Genomic DNA, 26,105 nt, shown 5'->3' on the forward strand with positions numbered 1-26,105 from the left:
GGAGAGGAGCAGCAGGAACAGAGGAGATCACAGCTGCAAGCAGGAATGCACTGAGTGGCTAGAAGGATGGTGCTGCTGGGCTAACAGCCAGGAGCTGCCCTTCCTGACTAATCAGGTGATGCAGGCATTCAGGTCGCCTGCTGCAGGCCAGCACAGCAGACTGGCTCTGCTGCATGCCCCAATCACTGAGAACTAGGTGAGTATGCTCAGTGCTGTACAGAATATGGAGGAGACATGGGCCCTGCCCGATGAGGATTTTTCTCTAAGCCAGCCAGCACAGTAGAGATCCACAAAGTACTGCACATTTAGAGAGTGGCTTTATCACACCATGTTGGTGGGGGGTTTTCTTAAATACTTTAAATAAATAAAAAACCACCGTTTTGACTGGAAGCTTCATGGCTGACATGTGCTATGAGGTGGAATCTGAAGGACGAGTTGGTGGATACATTGCACAGGGTGAGCCTGAGGGAGTTCCAGGGTAGCACAGAATGAAGCACGGTGATGAAAGTAAGATGATGCAAAGGGAGAGGCAAGGTGTAAGTGAGGGGCGAGGAGAACAGGTGGAGATGGGGGTGGAGCAAGGTATGCAGAGAGCCTTGTAGGGGAGGATGAAGTGCTTAAACTTGGAGCCAAGGGGGAGAGAGAGTGAACAGGAGAATCTGAATTAGGTAATCGTGATCAGAGCAAAAAGCCTAATATTTGTCTAAGCTGCACTGGTGGTAGATGCACATTATAAGCTCCTTGGGGCAAGGACTGCATCTTATTCTTTGTATGTACAGTGATGAGCACATTGTCAGCCCACATAATAATCAATAATATCCCTTGCCCATATCCTCCATGGATCTCAAATCCCTTTATAAACATTAATGATTTAAGTCCCACAGTGTCTCCCCCCATGAGGCAGGTAATATTATCTCCATTTTACAGATGGGGGAATAGAGACATAGAGAAGATAAGTGACTTGTCCAAGGCCACATAGAAAATCTGGGGCAAAGTAAGGAATGGAACCTAGGTATCCTGAGTTGTAGTCCTCTAGTTGACTCACTAGACCACACATGAATAATCATAGTCTTTTGTTAGGATGTACAGGATCAGAGTGGTGACAGTTCTGGCAGCCAATGAATGCACTACGGGCCAGACTTCGGTGCCCAGAGCTCGGTTAGCCAATGGGAGCAATAGTTCACTCTGACAAATCACTGGCACCTGGAATTCGTGGTTGGGCATAAGGTACAATGCACGAGGGCTATTTCATACTAGATTTTTCCCCTCACTGCCATTGGACGGGCTGTTGCCAGCTAATTCACCAGCTAATAAAGTTCATGGTTTCAACGTATTTATTTCTTTCTTTCTATAAAACAGCAAAACAAAACAAAGCCCCATAGCCCCGAACTACTGCATCAACAATAATATGTTGTGCATCTTCCAGAACCCGACTCAGAATGGAGTCCCTAGAAAGGAAAACGAAGCCCTGAGATGATACAGGTTTAACCATCACAAAGCATTCACACCATACAACATTGAACACACAACGCAGCATGGCCATTGACTCCACTGCCTTTTATGTGGGAGGGAGGACAGTGGCAGATTCATTCTACAGCAAGGTGGGTTGTTTCTTGCTAGTGTTAATCCCGATACAAGTCTAGGGGACAAAGAGGCTATGCAAACAGCAGTCCTCCAGTTCCCTTCTCTGCTGCTGTCCTCGTCCCTGCTCCAGATCCCTCCCTCTCCTTCCATTGCTCTCTCTTCTCTTCAGTTGCCTCGCTGTCCCCTCCTTTTACCCAATCTTCCCCCTCCTTCCTCTATTCTGACGCCTTTTCCTCTGGCATTGCCCTTCCTTTAACTCCTCACGTCCCTCCCTTCTTCATTTCCCCCTCTATTATTCATGCAATATTTCTAACACTCCAAACTTTGCATCTCCTCTCCTGGTGCAGACCTCATCTACCCATCTGCGTCTCAGCTCTGTTGGAACCTGTTTGTCTGGCAAATCACCACCAAAGCCAGGAGTCTGAACATCAGGGGTCTGATTCTGCTCTCACGCAAAGCAGCTTTAAACTTCCATTGGCTTGAGTGGTGCAGGATTGGGCATCAGGAGAGGCCTAGCTGATAGATACCAGCCTGGGAGGGAGATTTAAAAAATTACTCTTTGCTATTTAAAACAACCAAACCCTCACGGTCACTGAACACTGTCAACACGTGCTGTTAAACTGACGACTGATTCATATCTATTTAAAAGCAACAGCCATGCTACTTCACAAGCACCAGTATTTTACCCTTTTCTAGCACCTTTCGTCCAAGGATCTCAAAGCATTCGAGGCTCGCAACACAAAATAATTTGCACCCCTGTGCAGTGCTATTATTATCCCCATTTTACAGATGAGGAACCAAGGCACAGAGAGCTTCAGTCAGTTGCCCAAGGGAGTGCGACTTGCACCTCCCAAGTCCCAAGCTAGCACCCTAACCAGGGGCCGGCTGGCAAGGACAGAGAGAACAGGAAATAGAGCCCAGAATCTCTGTGTCTGTATCCTGTGCCCTGTGCCAGCTATGAGAAGGCAGGGGGGGCCAGGAACTGCTGTCTTCTCTCTCTGCTGCTCAGCTCCTTGCCCGCTCGCTTCATAAATAACACTGTCATTTTTTTCTTATTATAATTATTTTCCAGAGTGCTTTAAAAGCAGGGGACGAAGCAGCCCAAAAGCCCAATAACAAACTGCAGATAAAACATATTAGATTTGATTTCCTCCTTTAGCTCGCTGACTTGATTCTTTTTATTTTGATTGTTTAATTATTTATTTTTAGCCCTGTCTTCAGAGGTGCTTTTTATTTTAATTTAATTTTGTTTTATTTTAATTCCCCAGGCTCTGGCAGGGCGTCAGCAGGATCATTGCAGAAGTGCAAAATTCATTGTGGAGAAAGCGGCGGCTGGAGGAAACAGAGGGTCCAGTATGAGAGCTGCTCCACGCTGCATCTTTTGACTGCTTCGTGTCGGGGCAGAGGGGGCCATTGAAAGTGGCTGCGAGACAAAGAAAGTCAGTAGAAGATGTTAATACACTCTTGGCAGGGGCACAAAAGAGCATATTAATGGGGCTATCTGCTCGCTTCCAGTTCTCCCTCTCTTCTGGCTGTTATGGAAATATTTGGCTTGAATCTCTCTCTATCTGACAGCTTTGCTGACTCTTGAGGAATGAAAACCTCGGGGGGGCAGGGAGACTTTCCACTCCTCCCTTTCTTTTCTGGTTGCTTTAAAATTCTTGGTAATAGCCAGCCACCGTGAGACAAGGCCCTTCCGACGGCGCTCCCTGGGCTAGAGTAGGGTGACGCCACTCAGCGCGGCGGACAACGGTCCCATTCACTGGAGAAATACCACAGCAGAATCACAAGTGCGCGAGAATAAACAAGGCTGGAGTTAATCTAAAGTTGTTTTACACTCTGTTTTATTAAAGTCAATGCATTTCCGTTCCTCTGTGTGGAGCCTAGCAGCGCTTAATTACCATGACTCAGGGAGAATGTTAATAACAGGGAGTGTGCTGGCTGAGCTGCAATGGAGGGCCTCTCCTGACCTCTAGAGGCTGGCTAAGGGAAGGAGTGACAGCTTCCTGTGAAAGTCAAAAGCTGGAGCTGTGCACGAGGGGGGAAAGGAGCAGAAAGGGCCGTGCTTTTTCGTGGGAGGCTTTCAGGAGCCATTCCCTGCTGATTAGTTATGGGGCCGACTTGCCATGCCTTCTGACATCACTTCCTGCCAACAAAACGCCACACGCTCTTGTGGTGCTTTATTCTCACCTCGTTTCCTGCTCATCGTCTGCCACCAATGTCTAACCATGTACTGACAATTCCTCATTTGCTCGGCATGCAGGAAGGAATTGGAAAGAAGTCTCAGCCCAACTTTTGTTTTTGTGCCCACAATGTTCCAGGGGCAACTGATATACTTGAGACAACTTGCTGTCAGCTTTGCTGGTGCACTGCGACAGTCAGACATTTCAGTGACATCAAATGCACTGGCAAAACTGCCTCCCCTACTATGGGCCTCTGCATAATGCTGAGCACAGAATGGGGCTGCTTTAGGGGTGCTGGAACAATTTTTACAATGGGGTTGCTGAGAGCCATTGAACTAAACTGTAAACCCTGTATATAATAGAAACTACTTCAAGCCAGGGGGTGCTGCAGCACCCCCCACGCCTCTAGTTCCAGCACCTCTGGGCTGCTTCTAGCTATCTGGCCCTATACCTGTGTGAGGGGCCATATTCTGCCTCATTTTACCTCCACTGAAGTCAATGGCATGGGAACAGAATGTATGAGTGTAAGTGAGGGCAGAATTTAGCCCACAAGAGATGGATTCATCCTTGGTGTAACTCAACTGACTTTCACAGAGTTGCTTCAGGAATGAATCTGGCCCATAGCCTTTACCTCACGAAATTAACAGTGTCAGATTATCAAGAATGCTGAAAATGTTGTGATGCAGAAGGATTTCTCCCTTACATTGGAAACCCACACAACTGACAAGTCCTGATGCTTCAGTACATTGCAATGCATGGTGGTACATATTCTGCGCTGCAGAAAGAGTGTGTGTATGTGGTGTGTGTCCATGATGAAGTATAAGCTGATAGTATGTGCGTAGGGGTGTGTGTTGTGTTGGGGGGCTGTACTGTAGCATGTTTGCATTGTATTGTGGAGTTGTGCTGTAGCTTTGCTGAACATCCTGTGGCATGGGTTGTACTGTATGTTTGTAATGAAGTGTGTGCATGGCACGCTGTGCGTGCTACAAAGTGCATGCTTTGTCATGCATATGAACATTGGATTTTGAGGTTAACTGTACTCATATCTTTCTTATTAATAAGCTCTGAATCAATGTTATACATCCCATTATAATGTGAACACGTGTTTTACTTCCTTTGTGTCCATTCTTGTGAGCCATCCTTTTATCAAAAATCAGTATTATGTGCAACAAGCCGCGTGCTGAAGCAAGCAGAACAGGACATCTGTACAGTAATAGCAGACATCATAACTAATGAATTAGCTCTGTCTAAGAAGCTCATCTTCTGAGGACCCAGGCAGCCTGTTTTCTGAGCTGCATTAGAACAAGAGATTGAGACTTGCAGAGATGTTGTGTGCTGGCTGTAACTTTAGAAACCAGGATGCTGGAACCCCAGCAGATTAGGAAGGAGCTGTGTTTCTGACATCAATCCAAACAGTCAATTCCCATAAGGTCAAAGTCCAGATCACATGGCAGAAAGTCATTCAGCAACGTACTGTAAAATCGCCTCAGCACACACAGGGAAGTTTCTTTGCTGGCAACATATTGAATATGGTGCCAGGTGCTGATTTTAGCCATACCAAAAAAAAAAAAAAAAAATCACTGGCAACACAGGATGCATTGGTAGTTACTCTGCTACATACCATGCGACCATTTGGAATGTCACAGAGATAGCAGGGATAGGACTCAGAGCCTCTTGGACCGGCACAGGCTTGTGCCAGTTGAACTTAAGGAGAATCTCCATCAGCAGTGTAGAGCCTGTGACACACACTGGAGGGAGCAATGCAGATGAACACCAGCCAGTTCATACAGTGCTTAGCTACCTCCCAAAGGGTGTTGTGAGGCTTAATTCATGAAGAGCTGTTAAAGCTTGGAAATCTTTGAATGAAAGATGCTGGAGAAGTGCTAAATATTACTCTTATCCTCCGATGGTTTAATAGTGGTTAATTTTCCTGTATTACATTTTTATAAAGGGGGAAGATTCCATTGGCAAAGTCTGAGACTCTTCATCTATTTGGCTGCCACTGACTGAAGCTGCCTGACAATTAGTTATAATAAATACTATAATAATAATAAATAATAATTAATTAATAATAAATCTCATCTTGTATCCCCATACCTTACACTTTTCCGTTTACTGTGCTGACTGTGACCTGAGAAACATTAGAGAGAGCAGGAGCTGCATATTCGTTGCCTGTGGTACTCTTGTACTGTTACCGATTTTTCCTTTTTGTATTATTACTTTATTATATATTAAATGTTTCCGTGACACAGGAAGAAATGGTGATCCTTGTCTCTGCAAAGCCCGGGGCGCAGAGGTGAACAGTTAATTCTAATGCATAGCAAAGAGTTAGGATCGCAGAGTCAGGGCCACATCATGCTTTTCCTAATTTCTTCTATAATAAATGAGGAATCTCTACAAAATAAGCCTCTGACTTTGCAGGCAATACTAGGAGAACTGAGCTATGTCCTGTTCTTGGGACTGCAAGAGATCATGTTGAGCCAGAGATGGAACTCAGCAATACACAAGGTCTGTCTCCAGTCCATCTATCTGTGGTCTTATTACCATTTTCTCACCAATTAGCCATCAGGCAGAATCCCCTGGCCTTCTTGAGGACTCCAGATTGGTTAGGCATCTGCATAAGGCATACAAAGACACGCAGAGCGAGCACAACTGATCACAAATTTGAGAACAATTTATTTTGCCAGAATTCATTTTTAATGGAATTTTTTGTTTGTTTTTCATGAAATGGTTACACTTTTTCTGTTTCCTGATGACCATTTATTTTTTTGGTATCACTAGCCATCTGATTAAAAAATGGGTCAAGTTTGAACCCTTCAAAATGAAAACGATTCCTTTTAGGAAACCATCTTTTCATTTTCTGATCCACTCTAACAGTGAGTCTGACTGTAATCTCCCTGGGACATGGACTGTCTTTGTGTGGTGTGTTTGTACAGCACCTAGCGCAATGCAATCCTGGTCAACCACCAGGGCTCCTTGGCATTACCATAATAGAGTGGTCCTCAAACTGGGGCTGCTGCTTGTGTAGGGAAAGCCCTTGGCGGGCCAGGCCGATTTGTTTACCTGCCGGGTCCACAGGTTCAGGCGATCGCGGCTCCTACTAGCCATGGTTCGCCATTCCAGGCCAATGGGGGCTGCGGGAAGCGGTGCGGAACAAGGGACGTGTTTTACTTCCTTTGTGTCCATTCTTGTGAGCCATCCTTTTATCAAAAATCAGAATTCAGATACATGCAGCAAAAACTTGGAGCAATAAAATGAAACAAATATCTCAACTCTGGCCAAAAATCTTCCAAAAAAGATCTTTTTCTGAGATTTTCTAAGTCATGACAGTAAGGGAAGAAATTGGAGTGAAGGAGTCTTCTCCCATACCTTAGGCACTCAAAAGACCAACCATCATGACAATCTGCATGAAGCTACAGACAACTAAATTAGAGAAAGTGATTGCACTGGAGACGATGTATAAGAATGCCCTAAATCTTCACATTGCACCATATGGACAAGTGACTGCTCACCACTCCCTCTCTCTATATATATTTTCCATAAACATAAAGTCAGTTTTCCATGCAGAACTGGGGCAACACATCTGGGAACAAAGCTGAAGCCGGCAAATGGGTAAAGAGGAGCAGTGACCCATTTGCTTATTGCTTGGTAAGTCAAAGCTCTGTTCACGCAGGGCTGCTTTCAAACTCAGCAAACACATCGAGTGATGTTGATGGTAGCGGGAGAGCTTTGCTCTTGGTTGTTTGGTGGCTGGAAATGTAAAACCCTCCAAGAACGCTGGAGCTGCATGTCTGTCCCTCGCTGGCCCCCTCTTCTTCCACCTCTCCTTCTGCTCTCAGGGAGATTTCCCGGATCTCTTCGTCTAGCTCAGAGAAGTCCCCTTCCTGGTCAGAGCAGCTGTCAGTATTGTAATCGACATCTTCCCCACAAGGAGGTTCATCGTCAATCTCCAGGCTGGTGGTGCTGCTGCTCCTGCCAAGGATTCATAAAAGAGACAGAATGTCAACAAAGTGAGGTGGTATTGTCTAGTGGTCAGAGCATGAGGCTAGGAGTCAGTACTCCTGCATTCTATTCCTGGCTTTGCCAGTGTGGCATCAGGCAAGCCATATCACTTCTTTGTTCTGTTCTCCCACCTGTAAAATGAAGAGAATGATATTTACGTACCTCTTGGGACAGACACATTATTATTATTATTGTTTATACTGCACTGTAGACATGCCCAGTGCTTTGCAGACAGACAACATAGTGTCTGTCTTGAAGAGCTTACAAGGTTAAGTAAACTTTCTTAAGGCACAGGGGAGAAGAGACGGTATCCGGTTACAAAGAGATTGTTGGTTTAACCATCATCCCCATCCTGTTCTTTCCATATTTTGTGTGAGACCTAATAATCCATTTGGGTTAAAGTGCTGTGACATCCTTGTATGGTGCTCTGTGCAAAGGTGAGTGTTATGTGGAAGAGGAGAAGTAAGCAAAAAGTAGAGGCTCCAGGGACATTGACCACAGGTATGCCAAGAACAAAGAAGGTTGCAGCATCTGAAGCTCCGTCATTTCAAAAGGGACAGATCTTTTTTTGCAACCAGTCTTTGTGAGGCAGGGCCAAATTCAGAGATGAGTCTAACAGAATCCACAGACAGTCTAAGCTGGTGTCACTTACATCTTCTGACTCTCTGAAAGTATGTATCACACCAACTGAGGCTCCCTGAAGATCCCCATAGGCTTACTTAGCAATTTGCATTCAAGAATGGCCACAACTGTTCTATTTGTACACTTGAATTCACAAAGCTCATTTCATATGTTCTGTATTTAAAATATTTGAATGAAATATTTCTGAATGAATTGTAACCACTAGACAGATGGCTGGGGGGAAAGAAAGCCTTTCCCATTGAATTCAATCTGGCCTTAGTTCTGGAAAGGGGGCCGGTTGGCTTGTGGGGGTTAGAAAACAGGATACAGTCCTTCATCTCTAGGTCAGCAGTTTCAAGCCAGACCAGGTCAGGAGACTGGATGAATCAGGGGAACTGGGACACAGTCATTTACTTCTAGGTCATTGGTTTTGATCTGACTCAGGGTAGGAGAGTGGATTGCTTTGGGGGATTGGGAAAGGAATAACAATCTTCCACACTAGGTCAATGCTTCTAATCTGTCCCAGGTTGGGAGCAATGAATGGCTTGGCAGATGGACAATACATAGCTTTAATGTGTGCTCTGCTCATTTGCATGTCAGTTACCACAATACTTTTCCAGCTCTCAGCTGTCTCATCAGTTCCGGCATCTGAGGTTTTAGAACATGCTGAAGGTTTAGAGGGTTGCTGTTGGGTGTATGGATCTCTTTTCTCACTGCTCATCACTCCAGAAAAATGTATGATTTTCCTCACTTTGAGCCTCCAGATCTTAATCGTGTATGGGCTGCTTTGCAAACAGAAACAAACACTATCTAGCAGTGCCCACTCCTTCCCCTGCTGATCTTTGACTTCGCTCACTTCAGGGTTGTACTGTATAGGGATTCTCCACAAGCTTAATAGGTCTGTGTAGCCTAAAAATAACTAAATGAAAAATTATGCACTTCTATAGTTTCTGGCTTCCCTTCAACCTTCCCTGAAATCTGGGTCAGAAGGAGCTCAAAAATAAAAGTGTGCATGTGATGTGGAAAAAAACCCACAACAATTGTTACATACGACTTAAAAATCATCTCAGCTTTCCGTGCAGAGGACGGCCAGAGGACTTTGATTTTTTTTTGAAGTACACAGGAATGGCACAAATTACTCAGTCTACCATGACAGTATTCAAAAAAGAGTAAAACTCCGGGGAAATCAGACCCTTTCATTTTTAAACTATGCTGCTGCTTCTTTGTGATTGTCAAAATAAAGAAATAAAGAAATTTTTAAAAAGAAAAGAAAAAAAGACTGAATATTCTTTATCCAGTTTCAATAAGTTTCTTGGATACACTGGAATTCAGTCACTTATGATGTAGTGATGGAACTTAGCTGCCCCACAATGACTCAATCACCTGTGTTCTAGAGAAGAGACCCAGACTCACCTGCAGTACCTGTATATTCAAGAACTCCTCCCTCACCAATTCTGCGACCTATTTCTCTGTAACCTTATTATTTGTATGCACTTTTTCAGTTGATAAAAGCCCCCATCAATATAGGCTATGGGATCTGTACAACTATCTGTATACACAACGTGCAGAGTAATACTAACAATGAAGATCGTTGCCCCAGTTTGAAACCCCAGACCTTGCCATAATCACTCCCAAACAGGCAAAAGCCTGAGGAAAGAGACAGCCCTTACAACATGTTCTCATAGTCTACAGACCCAGGTTCTGGTGAATCAAAATAAAAGCAGGATCCACAGTTGATAGCCTACCATTGATAACGCCTTGACAATAGCACTAGGTGTTCCCATCTGGAGACTTATCAATGGCAGCAGCAAGACAGGACTGTTCCAAAGTCCATTTACATCAATGGAAAGGTTCTCATAGACTGCCGCATGCTTCATCAGGCCCTATATGAGTAGCCAGGCAGTCTATCACATCAAACCAATGCACCCAAGGCCTTAGAGAAGTATGCCAATGATTTGATTTGCTCCCAGGAACAAATGTAAAGTGCAGCTTTGGGATAATTGGTATCATATGCTCCTTGCAGCCCAAGCAATCGAGTGGGCATGCTTCTGAATTCTGCACCAGCTACTGTTTCTGAGTGGTGTTCCATGCTGTTATGGGTAGGTCCTTCCCAGTCAGTCAGGTACTTGAAGGTACTACCAGTTGCACAGATCAGCTGAGAATGAGTGCATAAGGGCATGGTGACTTGTTAGAAAGGAAATGGAGCTTGGAGACAGTGGACCAAATTCTCAATCAATTACATAAGTACTGATTTGAAGTAATTTTTCTCAGATTAGTGCAGTTGCTGCAGGTTGGTAACCAAATAGCAGTGCCTAAGGATAACAGCAGGTTCTGGGTACTTCAGAATGTACATCTTCCTGCTTTTATTTCCTGGGAATTTTAGTGCAGGTGAAAGGAGACAAACTGACAGCCCTGGAGACTGAATTTCCCCTTCTCTAGCCACAGAGTAACTACAGCAAAGACAGCGGCAGTGATAGCTTCCCTACGCTTCCACCACTGATATATTCCAACCTAGACTTGGATAGTCCATCTCCGAGGGTCTGAGAAGTGTTCTGTCTCTGTGGGTCATTCAGTCCTTGGCTTCTTTGCTGGCCAACAAACAACTAGCACTACCTCTGGTAACAGCTATGGTGATTTGTGCACATGTTCACAAGGAAATAGACTGTTACCACCAGCTCAATTCACTAACAAATAGCAGTTAGATGGTACCAACATCTGATCACTACCAACACAAGCGATAATCACATAGGAGCTGAAAAGCTCTTTGTCACATTGCCAGCTACTAGAACACCTTGCCGAGGAGGTTGTGAAGGCTAGGACTACAACAGGGTTTAAAAGAGAACTGGATAAATTCATGGAGGTTAAGTCCATTAATGGCTATTAGCCAGGATGGGTAAGAATGGTATCCCTAGCCTCTGATTGTCAGAGGGTGAAGATGGATGGCAGGAGAGAGATCACTTGATCATTACCTGTTAAGTTCACTCCTTCTGGGGCACCTGGCGTTGGCCACTGTCGGTAGACAGGATACTGGGCTGGATGCACCTTTGGTCCGACCCAGTACGACCATTCTTATGTTCTAATGCCCCCAAATGAGCCAATTCCCCTTACATCTCTCTGCTATGCATAATTTTCCATCCAAGTAATTCACCACCTATGGTAGGTGTCTTATACCACTAACAAAGCAATACAAATGGATCAGTTCAAACAAGCAGAATAGAGGTTCTTCGAAAAGATGGCAACATGTAGCCTGCTGGGAAGCAGGTTACAATCCCACTAACGAAGGGGCAAAAATGATTAGGATGTACCTGCTCTCCCTATCACACAGCCCTGTTCCCTCAGGAGAGAATGCAAATCGTGAGACATGGTAATGAACAACCCTGGCAGCATGTATATTAGTGCACAGAGAACTGTTTTTTTTTCCTATCCCATATTTTTTAAGGGCTGGAAAAAGCAAGAGATGAGAGACAGATTCACTAAAGAATAATGATTTTATGTTATAGAAGGTAAACAAAAGGGAAAGCTGATGATATTACATTAGGGAACTCAAAGGCAAATATAGTTTATTAATAGCACTGAATGCTGACATGGTACAGAGGAAGCAAGGGGGTGATGTAGCTACAGAGGGCGAGCCACCAGCTATTACAATGAAAACATATGCACGTGTGAGCTGGCCTACTAATTTAAAACCTATAGCCCTGTCACCTCATCTACTGCAGCCTACAGGAACCTCGACAGCAATTTGCAACTTTATGATGTGATAAATAGAATTTCTTTGTTTTGATTTTTAATTTGCATATTTATTGAGATATGGCTTGATCTTAATTAGCTCTGCTTTTGTGTGCGTGCGTATTTGTTTATTTTCTGTGAAAAGGGAGCTTTGTGTTGCATGAAAGAATTCTGCACGTTCAATGATTTAACACAGAGGAGGTGAAGGCCATCGTTTCCCTTCAAGTCAACATTCTCTGGCTTTTCGATTTTACTCGGGATTGTTTCTTTCAGTTGCCTCCCACCCTTCATTTTAAGCTGCCGCCCTCGTTACATCGCAGCTGGGCACCAAACCTCAGAAGTCAATTGTCCTGCCAAATCCCACAAAAGAAAATATGACTTCTCATTCTTGTTGATGAAATACAGCCACACATTGTACAAGGAAGTGACAGCTGATCTATCGGCTCTGCAAACAATTACTCTTTACCTGCATGTATACATGCAGGCAGAAGGGGAAAAGAGAGCTCCCCAGGGCATTTCTAGGGATGTTGCAGTCACATTTTACTTTTCTGGCAGGTCACCCAGTCATCCCTATTTTAACTGACTGGATTAAAAGCAAAACATATATTATTGTCTACTGCTGGAGAGAACTGGCTCCTTGCAGATGTCCCTTTTACTCATTTGGTGATTTTCATTTAGGTTTGCTCCCTGACCTTGAGTCTGACAGGACTTTCAGAGGAATTACTCTAATGAGTCAAAAGTAGCCTTTGAAGGTAGCAGAAGTTTTTCTACTACCTTCAAAGAAGCATGAGCTGGACCATGATGGCTAACAACCATGACCAAGAATGGAGACTAGGAGGAAGAGTAGGGTTCGTTACTGATGATAATTACATTAATGGTTCCCCGTGGGGAAGTGACAACAAATACATCTTTGCATGCCTCAAGATGCATGCAATAGCCTCTCCGTGGTCACACTGCCTTTGCCCTCATCCTCCTGCATTCCCTCAAGCCTTCCCTCTGTTGTCGTTTGTTCCAGTCCTGACCTATACTGCAAGCTCCTCATGGCAGGGACAAGGCCATTATCTTCTCTGTAAGGAGACAAGCACATCCATGACACAATATATGTCATACATACATTTAACCTAAATCTAATATAATTATTCTTCAGACTTGAGCGTGGCCATCCAAGAGCAGACTTCAGCTCTTAACATTTTCATGGAGTTTCTGTTAGGGTGTAAGCAGACACACTTGCATCCAACAGAGTCTTTAATTAAAGAACATACACTCCTGAAAGAAATACAATGCCAGAATTAGACCTTGATAGTTACTGAATCAACTCTACCTTTTGGGATTTGACTAATGGTCTCATCTTCAGCTTCAGCAATGGAATTCATTTTTAAGATCACCTCATTCCTTCCCTTTAATTTCCCTGGTTCCCCATGGATCTGGGTCAAACTGATCCATCTCTATGTCCAAGGAGGACTGTTTAAATCCTCACAGCACTGAATGAGAGTGTCAGCTAGACAGCAATACAAGCTGTCTCCAGCACAGAGACCCATCTTGTTAGCCTGCTTTATTGCCATGGTTTAGATGACAATGATAGAACTCTGCCGGTTCCCATTGAATCTCCATTCCAGTGGGACACTTGTCCAGGACTTTTTACATCTTACAACACCTACTTAAAATGCTGAGCTGAGCCCTGGGCAAGCCAGGTGCCCTGGCTTTCAGCCCACTGCGGCCCATCCTGTGATAAGCACGCTGTGGCCTGGGAACATAATTCAGAGCTGCCTCAAGATTCTATTTGCTGTGGCTAAGCAATGCGTGGGCTCTTTCAGAGCACAGATTTCCTGCTGCAGAAAGCCAAAGGAAAGGTGTAATTCATCGTTAGGACTTGTACTAATTAGTTTTTCAGGAGTTCCCATGGTAATTGCAGCCTGTAATGTTTGTAATTGATTTGGCAAGATTAAAAATGGATGCTTGGTGCACTGGTTAGATCAGTGTGGAGCATGTGAGGCTTCATCGTTTGGAGGGGAGGGGAGACTGTTCAGACTGGGGACACTATCAATACAGGGACAGCATGCAGACTCCTAGCCTACACTGTCCCCTAATGTTAATTAGGGCTTGGGAAGCATTTTATTCTTACCTGTAAACACTTGTGATAGTCTTCTAAAAATGGGCCGTTTCCATCTTTCTTATGAGTGGGTTCTTAGCCGGTCGCTGTCATTGGTACAGCAGGAAAGTAGTGTCTGCAAATCTCATTACATCCCTGTTGGGATGTTAAATAGCCTTGAAAGTCAAAATGGTGAGGAGAATGATGATGAATTGGGATAAAAATTCAAACCAGGAATGAGAGAGACCGGCCAGACCAAAATCAGTTGACAAAGAAGATAACAGGTATACTGGTGAGTGGGGCAGGAAATATTGAAGGGTGAGAAAAAAGACTTCAGGGGGTGACTATTTTTAAATTGTATATAATATTAAATAAAGTCCTCCCCCCGCCCAAAGATATATATAAATTCAGGCTGCCATTCCAACTCAGAGGTTCCAGTGACTCGAGCAACACTCTTGTTTATTACAACGCCATTAGAAGCCCCTTGAAGTGGGATTACAGCTACATTCTGGACAGGAAGGGAAATAGACAAGGATACTGGGAGTGTTTAAAGAATAATGAATTTATTATTTTGCTAATGTATTTATTACACTACTTGACAATCCAGGAAAGTCACAGTGGGATTGCAACACCCACCTAAATCATTAAAGAAAAGCAAATGTTCAAATCTATATAAAATTCTCCCTTCTCGCTCCCTGAGTATAGATAATTCAGATTTGGAAGCAATGGAGGGGAGAGGGAAGTGAGTTGTTAAGGGAATAATGGATAGTCCCTTCCAAGGTTCAGAGGACAGGTGCCTGACAATTCTGGTGTTTCTCTAAGCCACTGGGTCTGCAAATATAGAAATGAAGTCTCCCAATGATAGCTTTTTCCATGGGTTTTTCCAGGACTTGCTATTTCTGATCAGCTGGATATTGCACCAGAGAAGCCTTAATTATGACCTTTCAGTGCTTCCAGTTCCTGCTCTGGCTAGACCCAGGAAGTTCAGGTGCAGAAGCAAAAATGTGTAAGAAAAAAAAGTTAAGTGCATTTTTATGAATATAAAGAAATAGTGCATAGTCAGAAGTCGGGAGATTTGTTGATGTTGTTTGGCAGGGAGAGGGTTGAAGGTGTGTGTAGTTTTCCTACCCTTTTCTATCCTATTAACCTATCCTAGTTGTAACCCAATATGTTGCCATACCCATGGTCTTAAAGCTTTGAACAGGGAGATAGGTGGTAGGTGCCCAGTGTGCAGATCTCTTTACAAAGAGGAATAGCCCATTAGTGCTTTGAAGGGGAGATTCTCCTCCCTATACACATTTCCAAGAGAAATGATCAACACTAAAAGAATGAATTGCAGCAGCAAGGCGACTCCCAGCACGGCGATGGTTAACTGGTACGTGTGCACAGGAGGGAAGCTCTCCGGTCCCTAAATCAGCAGGTTGCCACCAAGGTTACAGCAACTCTTCTCTGAAGGACAGGTTTGGGGAGGAGGGAGAGAAGAATTATTCATCCACATGAAGGCCACTGGCTTGATGTTAACCAACCTTCCTGCATGCCAAAGCTCTCCACCCTGTTCTAAGCTGATCGGACAGACCAATAAATCCACATGTATCATTCTCCACCTCTGAGCCAATCCTTAAACTGGGCGGACAGAAAAGCCAAGGGCTCTGGGTTCAATCTTACGCGTGACTGTTAATTTCTCTCTCATGGAAAACAAATCTATATGTCAGTGTTGTGCTAACGTTGAATCTTTAACATCGCTCCCTTAGCTCTAGGCTAGCAAGCATTAATAAAACAAACCGACTTGAACAGATGCAAGTCAGCCGCTGAACAAAGAACCAAGAGGCTTGGTACTGATCCCCACAGCTAACTCATTTTCTTTCTTTTTTTCTTCTCCGTACTCTCTCTTTTTTACTCCCATTACATTTCAGCACAAACACCTGAAAGACTACACCAGAGCATCTATGGGAATCATGTATTGCTCATCGTAGTGATGTGAACTTATGCTTTGCTCTGACATCATTCTTTGATATCCTCTTCCCACTTCAGGACAGCTAGGTTGGGCGAGTTAGCTTTGAAACACAGAGGACCTGATGGCAAACTTTTGTCAGTCTGGCAATGTGCACTCGGAGTGATAGCAACAGCACCACCATCAGTATGGCAGCTGAAAGCCGAACTGGAGTTCTGATTCCAGCATGGATCTCAGTTGCCAGGGTGCAATGGAGTTAGTCTCTTTCAGACGACATTGTGCTAATCTAGATATTTAAGTTAATGCAGCTATGCCAGTTTATAGCAGCTGAGGAGCTGGCCCAGTCTGCAGAATGAGCAGCCTAAACCATTTGAATACCCAAACTCTGCTGGGGAGGTACCAACAAAAGCTTAATTTACCCATTCTGCTGCCACTGGGCCAGATTTTGAATAGTCCCTTAACTCCATGATTAGCTCTAGTGAAGTCTGTATCATCAGACTCTGGCTCATCACAAACTTGTAACATTCAGTAAAAATCATCACTAAAGAAAGCATCTGGGGGATGGAGGGTAGACAAGGGGGATGTCATAGCCTGGCTTCAGCCAATCAGAAATGTACAGTGCTGTGATTTCACCCCCAGATGTAGTGCTTTCTGAGGCTGTGCTTCCGGAGTCAATGCCATTTCCAATTTGTATGGACTGAACTGCTTGCAAAAACACGAGCCGTCAACTACCCATCTGAGTTGAATGTATTTATTAAAAAATATTGGAAACCATGAAGGCATTGAATAATGCTAGGGCTTTGGAAAATATGCTTTGGAGCTTGTATCAGCCACTTTGTTAAAATGTCTAGTTCCAGAACAGATTCTGTTAAAAAATGATGATTATGTTCTTGATATCACATAGTAGTCATCCCGACTGGGACAGTAAGATAATTAGATTTCTCATAATTGCTGATGGGTGCTTTTAGTAATTGAATCACGGGCAGAGTGTGTGAGGGGGAAATAAAGGAAGTTTAAGGATTTTGGCTTTGATGCTACATTTCCCTGCTTTCTAGAATAAAGAACGAAAGTCATTCAGGCTGTTCTAGGCTAGAGAGCCTCAGCTGGTGCAAATCCATGTGACTTCATTGTCATCGCCCTCACTGAGGATTTGGCCCCATAGATTTAATTTCAAAATTCCACACACTGAACCCATAGATCTCTGAATGGCTTAAAGGCTTTTGGGGTTTTGAAAGCTACGAGATTTAGGGTGGCCAAGACATTTAGGCTATGTCTATACTGCGGATGTTTGTCTCCAAAAGTTATGCCACTTCAATTAAAGAGTTTTAATTAAACCACTGCTGCATGTCCACATTCTGCTCCTTGTGTCGACAGAGTGCATCCACACTAGCAGCTCTTGCATTGACACAGAGAGCAGTGCACTGTGAGTAGCTATCCCACCGTGCCATTGGCTGCAGGGTGTTTTGGGAAGGGTTTGTAATGCCTCATGGGGCAGGTATACTGTCAAGCAATGCAGGTTTCTCAATCCCACCTTTCCATGGGCATCCTATTAGATTGGCAGCTCCTTTTCAACTGACGTGTGCGAGGGAAAGGGGGAGAGTGTGTGACAGGGACTGAGTGTGTGTGTGGTGGGGAGACAGAGACAGTGTGTGTATTGGGAGAGAGTAAGTGTGTCGGCATGCTGTCTCTAAGCTCAGACAGCCACCAAAAGCAACCAGTCCTGAGGCAGGGGGAGGGGGGACATCCCCAACATCAGCCCCCACCTCCCTCCATGACAGCACAGTGGTCTCGCTCACACACACACTGGCTCCTGCCTGCCTGCCTCTGTGTTCATAGTGTGGGAGAGAGCAAGAATACTCTGTTCCCAGAGCAGAGCAGCATGCTCAGCTGTCAGAATTTCAGGGAACCTTGAAAAGGGACGGGTGCATGCCTGCAGGGCAACCCAGTTCAAAACAATGAGCAGAGCAGTCACGGCGGGTATTGTGGGATACTGAGGGAAGGCAGTTCTGGCAATATAACAAATGGCAGCATCTACACTGATGCTTTGTTGTTTTAACTTTGCCACAAAAAGCGTTAATGCCTCTCATCGAGGTGGTTTTGTTTAGTGGCCAAAAGTGGCATTGCAGTGTGTACACCTCCACTGTTTTGCTGCCAAAAGCTGCCCTTTGCCAACAAAAGTGTGCAGTGTAGACAAGGCCTGATGGACTGAATTTTAGAAGCTGCATCTCTATTTTGTGCCCCAAGTTTTGCAGGAGTGAATAACTTCACATGCAAATATGTGCAGGTGAAACTGATGCCATGCAGATGTCTCACTACCTGATTGCACGAGCAACTAAGGCAAATGACTAAATTACATCCATTGTACCTACAAATATTTGCACTACAAATACTTGAATTGCAGGTGCAGAACAAATGGGAGGCTGCTTTGAGGTCCCTTTCAAAATCAGCTCCTGAAAGTGAGAAAAGCAGCTCTATGGATACTGATTTCTCTTTGTGAGAGAGTCTTTTCTGTGATAACCATATTTCCTCTTAAAAAGGCCTTATATTGCCTTGGAGTTCTCAGGATGAATCCACAACAAAGCTGCCAGAAATGTTGCCCCAGAAGAACTTCTATTTTATTCTGTCCTATATAGATTCTTATACTGTGCTCATAATTGTAGTGTCTGAGCACCACCCAACAACGTATGAAACAACATGACTAATATCTAACATGTTTTGTTCTCTCATCGTCTCCTATGGGTAAGAAGTATGTACAATGGAGTGATGTGTGCATGTGTGTGTGTATATATATATACATACACACACACATATATGTATATATATAATGAACACAGGATCAGAAGAATATGCCTTGCACTGGGAGCAGAAGGTGGTCAGATTTGTGATGAAAACAAGGTCTCTGCAATCGAAGATAACTTTAGAATTAAGGATGCAAATATTTAATTTTCAAGGATGCAAATATTTTTAATTAAAAATGGGATCAGGATGAAACTTCTGCCCATGACCAGACCCTAAATATTCTCTCAAGATATCAACCAAATCTAAACCAAACAAAACCTGAACCTTCACTCATAATCTCAATGGATCCCAAAAGTGATTCAACCTGATTTATTTTTTTTGTCCAAAACTTTAACCAAACAAAAAAAGTTGCTTAACCTTATTTTTGTGTACAGTTTTTTGCATGCCTCTACACTTAAGCTTCTCCATACTGTCTGATGTTTGCCTGTCATTGATCACAATGGGTGAAAATCACCCCTGTGTAGAAGGTTAGCACATGGGTAAAGTTCCACCTACATCCTACTTTAGTTTTCCAATGACGCTTAAGTGGAATTTACATAGTGCATAGCTCCCCTGTATAGAGGTGAATGTCTCCCATTAGGAAGAGGAAAGAGAAAAGCAAACTATGTTGCTGCAAGTCTGTGGAGATGGCACTACATCATAAAGAAATCAATGGCAAATGGTAAAGCATCCACTGAAGATGGCATTGCTATTTATTAATAATCTGTATATTATATCTCCTAATTCTTGCATTTGCTGCTACTGTGAATAAAAAAATGACATTTCTGCTTTCTGGCTTTAGAGATTGTTTTTTCAGATTTTCTGTATTTACTGTGAAGTAAATTATGGCTTTTTTTGAGTAGATATAATTTCTTATCACTGTTAAAAAAATGCTTTCCTTGGATTATATACAGAATGGAAATTCTGCATTGCTGGGAATAAGTTTCCAGCATGTGGGAGAGAATTTTAGTGTCCATCAGTTCCCAACAGAGACAATTACTGAAAAAGAAGATGGGGTAATTTCAATGTATATTTTACAAACACTATTCTTGAATTTTCACTTTATTGGGGTTTTATCAGTCATAACTTAAAATCCCAATTACATTATGCCATTAACTCTTGCTATAAAAATGGCTTACTAAACACTTACTAAAAATGCTAACAGAATGTTAGCACAATCACAAATGAAAGGAAATTCTGAGTTAATGCAGCGGCAACACAAACTGACAGAGAATTTGAAAAGTATTCATTTAATCAAACTGGCCTATGTACTTGGATAGATGGAACTAATTAAAGCACAGCTTGTGTAGCAACGAAACAATCATTCCATGAAGAACCACCCTGGACGTATAATGTCACCCTCTGATTTAGAGACATGGGTGCTGACAGGTCTGGTCTTGCTAAGGAAGTATTGAGGTGGAAAGGGGTGTCTATTTATGCATCAAGAAGAAAGATTAGTCTTGTACTAAATTGGCATTCAAGAAATGGTGGTTCAGTTCCTGGCTGTACCCCAGTCAGCTGAGGTTATCTGTTTGGGCCTCAGTTATCCATTACCATGGGAATGATACTTATTTTATTCTACGCTTAGACCGGCTTGTCTTTTTAGACTGTAAATTCTTTAGGGCAGCGACAGGCCCTTCCTAGGTGTGTATACAGCACATGGCACAATGGGACCTCAATCTAGGAAGGGGCCTCTAGGTGCTACTGTAAGGATAAGACTAATGTATATATATTCACAAATGGGATTGAAGACAGGAATAGAGTGAGGCATAGGCCCTAAAGGCCCATGGCTAGGGCTCCAGCTCCAAGAGTCATGTGATTGCACTTTCCTTTTTATTAAAAAAAATTATAGCTCTCATAATTGCACAGAAAACCTTGAAAATGTGACTGAGCACAACCAATGCAGTGTCATCTGCTTGAGTTTGCAGACAGTCTGACACAACAGCTTTGAGGGGGTGATCTGCCCCATGCATCTTGGAGAGGTGGTAACCCCAAGACCCACTGTTCTGGAGAACCTTGCCAAGACCACTCCAACAGAGGTGAGTGTGTGTGGCCCCTGCATGCTTCCAGTTCTGCCTCTCTGGGGAAAAACAATTTCTGATGTCAATCTTGCTGCTCCTTATGAGATGGTGCCAATTCCTGGTGGGTTAAGAAGGCCCCCAGGCCTCCTTATGCCGTGGGAGAGGAAAGGGGAGCTGCCACTACCACTCCACATAGATTGCAGGGCTGTGGTATGGGAGTCGAGCTGGGGGCAGGAAGGCTGTGCCATAGTGTGGCTAAAACCCTGGATTGCCTCAGTCTGGTCTGACTGAGGACAAAATCTCCCACCAGCAAAGGAAGATTTTAGTACAGAAATTTGGAAATGTCCAGCTCCATTAGAGAAACTGGTTAATTTTCATGAGTTCACCAGAGACAGGAATGTAGGATGGAAGCTTGAGAAGTGATGGCACCCAGGAGTTCAACTGGTATAAACAGTAGGGACAGCGGCTCAGCCTCCCTCAGGCTGTATTTCAAAGGGAAATACTGTAATCCTCAACAGTGATGAAAACATCTGGCTGCAGTAAAGTGAGGGGGAGAATATTCAGCCATGGAAAACCCCTTCAGTTTTGACAAACAATTGGAGATGGCCCAAAAGTGTAACGTGTTGCCAGTCTCTGTGGCCAGCTTGCCCTGTGATTTTGAACTCTCTAACTGGCCTGTCTGTAAATGTCCCATGGTATCAAAGCTAGAAATCCATTTAGGTGTTAGAAAGAGTTAGGAGTTGTGCATTCCAGTGCCACTGGAACCCAAATATTTCCTTGTTTGGAGAAACCTGAATTTCTTGGCATTTGCTTTTATATTTATGTTTTCCTAGGTCTTCATTTCTTTCCTGTGCTCCAGGGAGCCTTTTATGGCACCCAAATAAAGTGACATCTGCTCTTCTCGCGGTGGTTTCTGTCATCGAGGAGCTGAAACACTAGGAGGGGAGCAGATAGTGAATTATTCTGTTCCCCTAGGCATTGGCAAGCCCCAGGAAAATCATAAATACAAACACAAATAGTTGGAATGCAAATATAAACGCTAGAACTTATGCACCCGCTTACAGAAGAGATATCTTTTGGATAGATTATACCCATTCCTCGCAATCAGTACAAAGAAGAGCTGTGGCACTCCAGGCACTGGGATGAAGCCCAGGGTCTGTTTCTTTTCAGTATAAAATCATCGGTATGTGTTTTTTTCTTGGGATTCTTTTTGTTGTGTCAGTTCTGTCTTGGTGCCACATGAGCTAGCATCACCTGCAGCTGTAGCATGAAGCGTCTGGAAAGCTATGGCTGTTGCTGAGGGAGAAGGCCAGTTCTGGGTTTGTTCTGGTAGCGGTGGGGAACAGCAATACAGATTTGGAGCAGCAGAATCACAGTGCATTTGGTTTGCCAAGCCTGTGCCAGACTTGCCCCTTTTCTGCATGGTCAACCTGCAGATAAACTGTGTCAGATTTAGTGATACGTGATACAGGCAGTTCTGTATCACGGAGAAAAGCATCTCTGAGGCAAGATGGATAATCAGCTTAGCTCCAAAAGCAGCCTGTCAAGAAACACTGCCAAGGTGATTTCTAAAATCTATATTTCAGATGTTACCTTAAGCCTTAAACTTTGTTTGAAAACTCCATACATCTCTCCAGCAGAAGGCTAGCAAAATCCACTAAGATCAGATCAGACCAGATATCAGTCTAGATGAAAAAGGTAACACACTTAATATATATGAAGTGTTGTACACACATAAGGGACAGGAAGGATGATATTTTATCCTGCAAGGAATCAAAGATGATATTACTGGGCAGTGTTAGCAGGACTCTTATAGCCCACTACCAGCAAATGCCTTCTGGATTCCCCAAAGGACCTGCATATATAATAAAATAATAATAATCTATTTATTGTACAGAAAGCCCTTGCAGCCTGAAGGATTCCAAAGTGTTTTACAGCCTGAGGAACAGATCCTGAGCTGGTATCAAATTGGCAATGCTCTACTAAAGTTAATAGAGCCACATTGATTTACACCAATTGAGGATCCACCCACCAATGAATCTGCAACTACCTCTATGGTAGGATGCGGCAGCTCTTTAAAAGTTGTTGCAACAGGTCATGACATTTTAGGACAGGAAGGGACGGTTTCCATATCCAAATGAAACTGTTCAGGGGAATTTAATGGAGGCAGAATGTAATTACCTGAGTTGGAATTTGGCAAGGACACATGTACTAACACCCTTACTATGAACTCTGAGGATATCCCTTGATCGGACAATGAATGAGGAGTGTTGCTGCATCATCATCAGCAGTAGCAGCACATATCATTGGTGTCTTTCATGCCAGGATCTCTAGGCAGTTTACAGATATTAGGTTTGATTCACTGCCTGGATTCCACTCATGGAAACTGCCTGGAGAAGGGTAACAATGATGCAAAGCATCTTGCTTTGCTGGTAATCTGCAACTGGAGCTGCTTTACTAGTGCAGTACAGAGAAAGACCACAGATGGCTGGAGAGCCGCCAGGGCACATGACAGAAACTTGTTCAATGCATCTCTCAGGCAGCCCTTCTATGAAGCCTCACTCATGCCCTTAGGAATGGCTCTCAAAGAAGAGGACAGCAGTGGTACTGCTGCCTACCCTCCCATGGTGTGTGTATGAACTTCCCATGTAACTGTCTTCCTCCCACTGGTCCAGAGAATCAACCCCATTAATTAAGTATCCCAACACCACTGCAAAATACAGGAGTATTATCCCCATTTCACACAGGGAAAGTGAATCCACTAAGGCACAGAGAAGCCAAAAGACTTTTCTAAGGGCACATGACATGGCAGAACTGGAGCCAGGAGCACATAACACAAACCTACTGATTCCAGCTGTCTGCTCGAAACACTAGAGAGCACTGCCTTCTTCCATTCCCTGAGATCCTCAGAGAGACAACCAAGGAAGAGGAAAAGATACTTCCTGAGTAAAATGAAAGTTTTCCATGTGGCCTCTTCCCTCACAGTTTCCAAGCTCCACATCCCTCAGAAGTCTGGATTGCCCTTCTCCCATGCTGTTCCCCATAGTCAGGAAACAGATAACGTTTCACTTCATACAATCGAGGCTCTTCTGCGATGGGGACTGCTCTTAAAACTCAAACCTATCCATTTCCTCTGCTGGAGATTATGACTTTTGATATATTCACTGTACTGGAAATGGTCCACTGATAACAAGCCCTTATTATTACAAGTTGCAACCATGTAGATAAAAAGTTGCTGCTTAAACCCTCCCCTGCCACCAAGCCCTTCTGACCTAACCTGACAGGATTTTATTACTTTCCCTGCATGTGGTGCCCAATCATCCTTGGGAGACTTCATGCCTCCTGAAAGGGACGCAATTGGCATCTACCATGCAAAGCACTTGATTCTCTCACCACTACATTAAGCATCATTACTGGAAAGAGACTGAACAGTTCAGTGTTAATTTCACATTTAATTTGGTGTTTAAAGCCATGTATATATAAAGTCTCTCTTTCTCCCCACAAACAGGTACTGGGCCCTGAAGGCAACATTGCTAGTGAGCGAAGAGAATAGTGTGTACATTTGTTTCTATGAGACTTCATAGGGAACAGGTAGAATGATTTATAAAACATACAGTTAATATACTGCCGGTTACAGGAAGAGGGAAAATTGAACTGCTTGTGGTTAGAGATTGCTTTGAAGAAATAATTATGCCAAGGGTGTTTGCTGTAGGAGATGCACTGAGGTTAATTCACTTCTCCTTTCATCTCTGGAGACCTGTGTTCCAAGCCTGTTCAGGTCACAAATGGAATGAATTGAGTAGCCCATCTCTGCATCTGCCAAATGGACTTCGGTGCATGTTACAGACTCTATGTGGTTCAAAATGATTGGCAGGCTCTGCTCAGGAAGGGGTGCAGGACTGTCACAGAGCAAACCCATCAGGGGCCTTAGAAGGAATGTCCCCCTCGCCACAAAGCAATAAGTGCACACATTACTGTCATAACATTTTTCCCAGAACTGGACCTTAGCGTCCAAAATATGAGTGTTAGCATGAAAACCTCCAAGCTTAGTTACCAGCTTGGACCTGGTAAAGCTGCCACCAGCCAGGAATCTATACAGTTCCTGGCGCACTGTGGTCTCCCCAAAACCTTCCCTGGGGGACCCCCAGACTCAGATTCCTTGAGTCTCACAACAAAGGGGAATAAACCATTTCCCTTCCCCCCCTCCGGGTGTTCCCTCCCTGGGTTCCTGGAGAGATATACAGAAGCAAGCTCCGTGAATCTAAACAGAGGGACTCCACCCTCCCTGTTTCCAGTCCTGGAAACACAAGTACTTCCCCCCTCACCCAGAGGGTATGCAAAGTCAGGTTAGTAAATCTAACACAAAGAGATTTCCCCCCCTGACTTCTTCCTCCCACCAATTCCCTGGTGAGCTGCAGGCTCAATTCCCTGGAGTCCCCACTAAAGAAAAAACTCCAACAGGTCTTAAAAAGAAGGCTTTATAAAAAAAAGAAAGAAAAGGACATAAAAATGGTCTCTCTGTATTAAGGTGACAAATACAGGGTCAATTGCTTAAAAGAAAAATGAATAAACAGCCTTATCCAAAAAGAATACAATTTAACACATTCCAGCAACTATACACATGTAAATACAAAAGAAAACAATATAAACCTTATTGTCTTACTATCTTTGTACTTACAACTTGGAAACAGAAGATTAGAAAGCTGGAGATAGAAAAATCACTCTCATAGCCGAGAGGGTACAGACCCAAGACAAGAACAAAGAACTTACATACAAACTTCCCTCCACCCAGATCTGAAAAAGTCTTGTTTCCTGATTGGTCCTCTGGTCAGGTGTCTTAGGTTACTGGTGTTACCCCTTTACAGGTAAAAGAACATTAACCCTTAGCTATCTGTTTATGACAATTACACAGAGCACAATGTCCCTGTGACCAGCTCCCCTGAAATGAGGGTGTGTAGCCAGTGAGGGGAGGAGTTCTGAGGTGCGCAGGTGACAGCAATGCTGCCAAAGCAGCTGGTGGAAATGTTACTGTGGAAAAAGGGTAACCAGTGCATGAAGCCTACTACAGTCAGCAGGGATACCGCAGAGCTGAACAATAGCCACAGAGAGGAGCCCATGAAGTGAATGCCACAGTCCAGCAAACAGGAACA

At 43.8% G+C, this 26,105-nt stretch overlaps 1 protein-coding gene across 2 annotated transcripts in view; it reads right to left on the reverse strand.

Moving 5' to 3' along the window:
• Positions 1-6,456: 6,456 nt before the first annotated feature.
• Positions 6,457-26,105, reverse strand: part of AGBL1 (AGBL carboxypeptidase 1) — a 385,324-nt gene continuing 365,675 nt past the window's right edge. Inside the window, exon 23 of one of the 2 annotated variants that reach the window (XM_050967394.1) lies at positions 6,457-7,739. In XM_050967394.1, coding sequence (XP_050823351.1) covers positions 7,433-7,739 — 307 coding nt within the window. In that variant the 3' untranslated portion in view covers positions 6,457-7,432. The remainder of the gene's footprint in view (positions 7,740-26,105) is intronic. The other variant, XM_050967395.1, reaches the window with a different exon arrangement.

This window comes from Gopherus flavomarginatus, chromosome 9 (assembly GCF_025201925.1).
Source record: "Gopherus flavomarginatus isolate rGopFla2 chromosome 9, rGopFla2.mat.asm, whole genome shotgun sequence".
NCBI lineage: Eukaryota > Metazoa > Chordata > Testudines > Testudinidae > Gopherus > Gopherus flavomarginatus.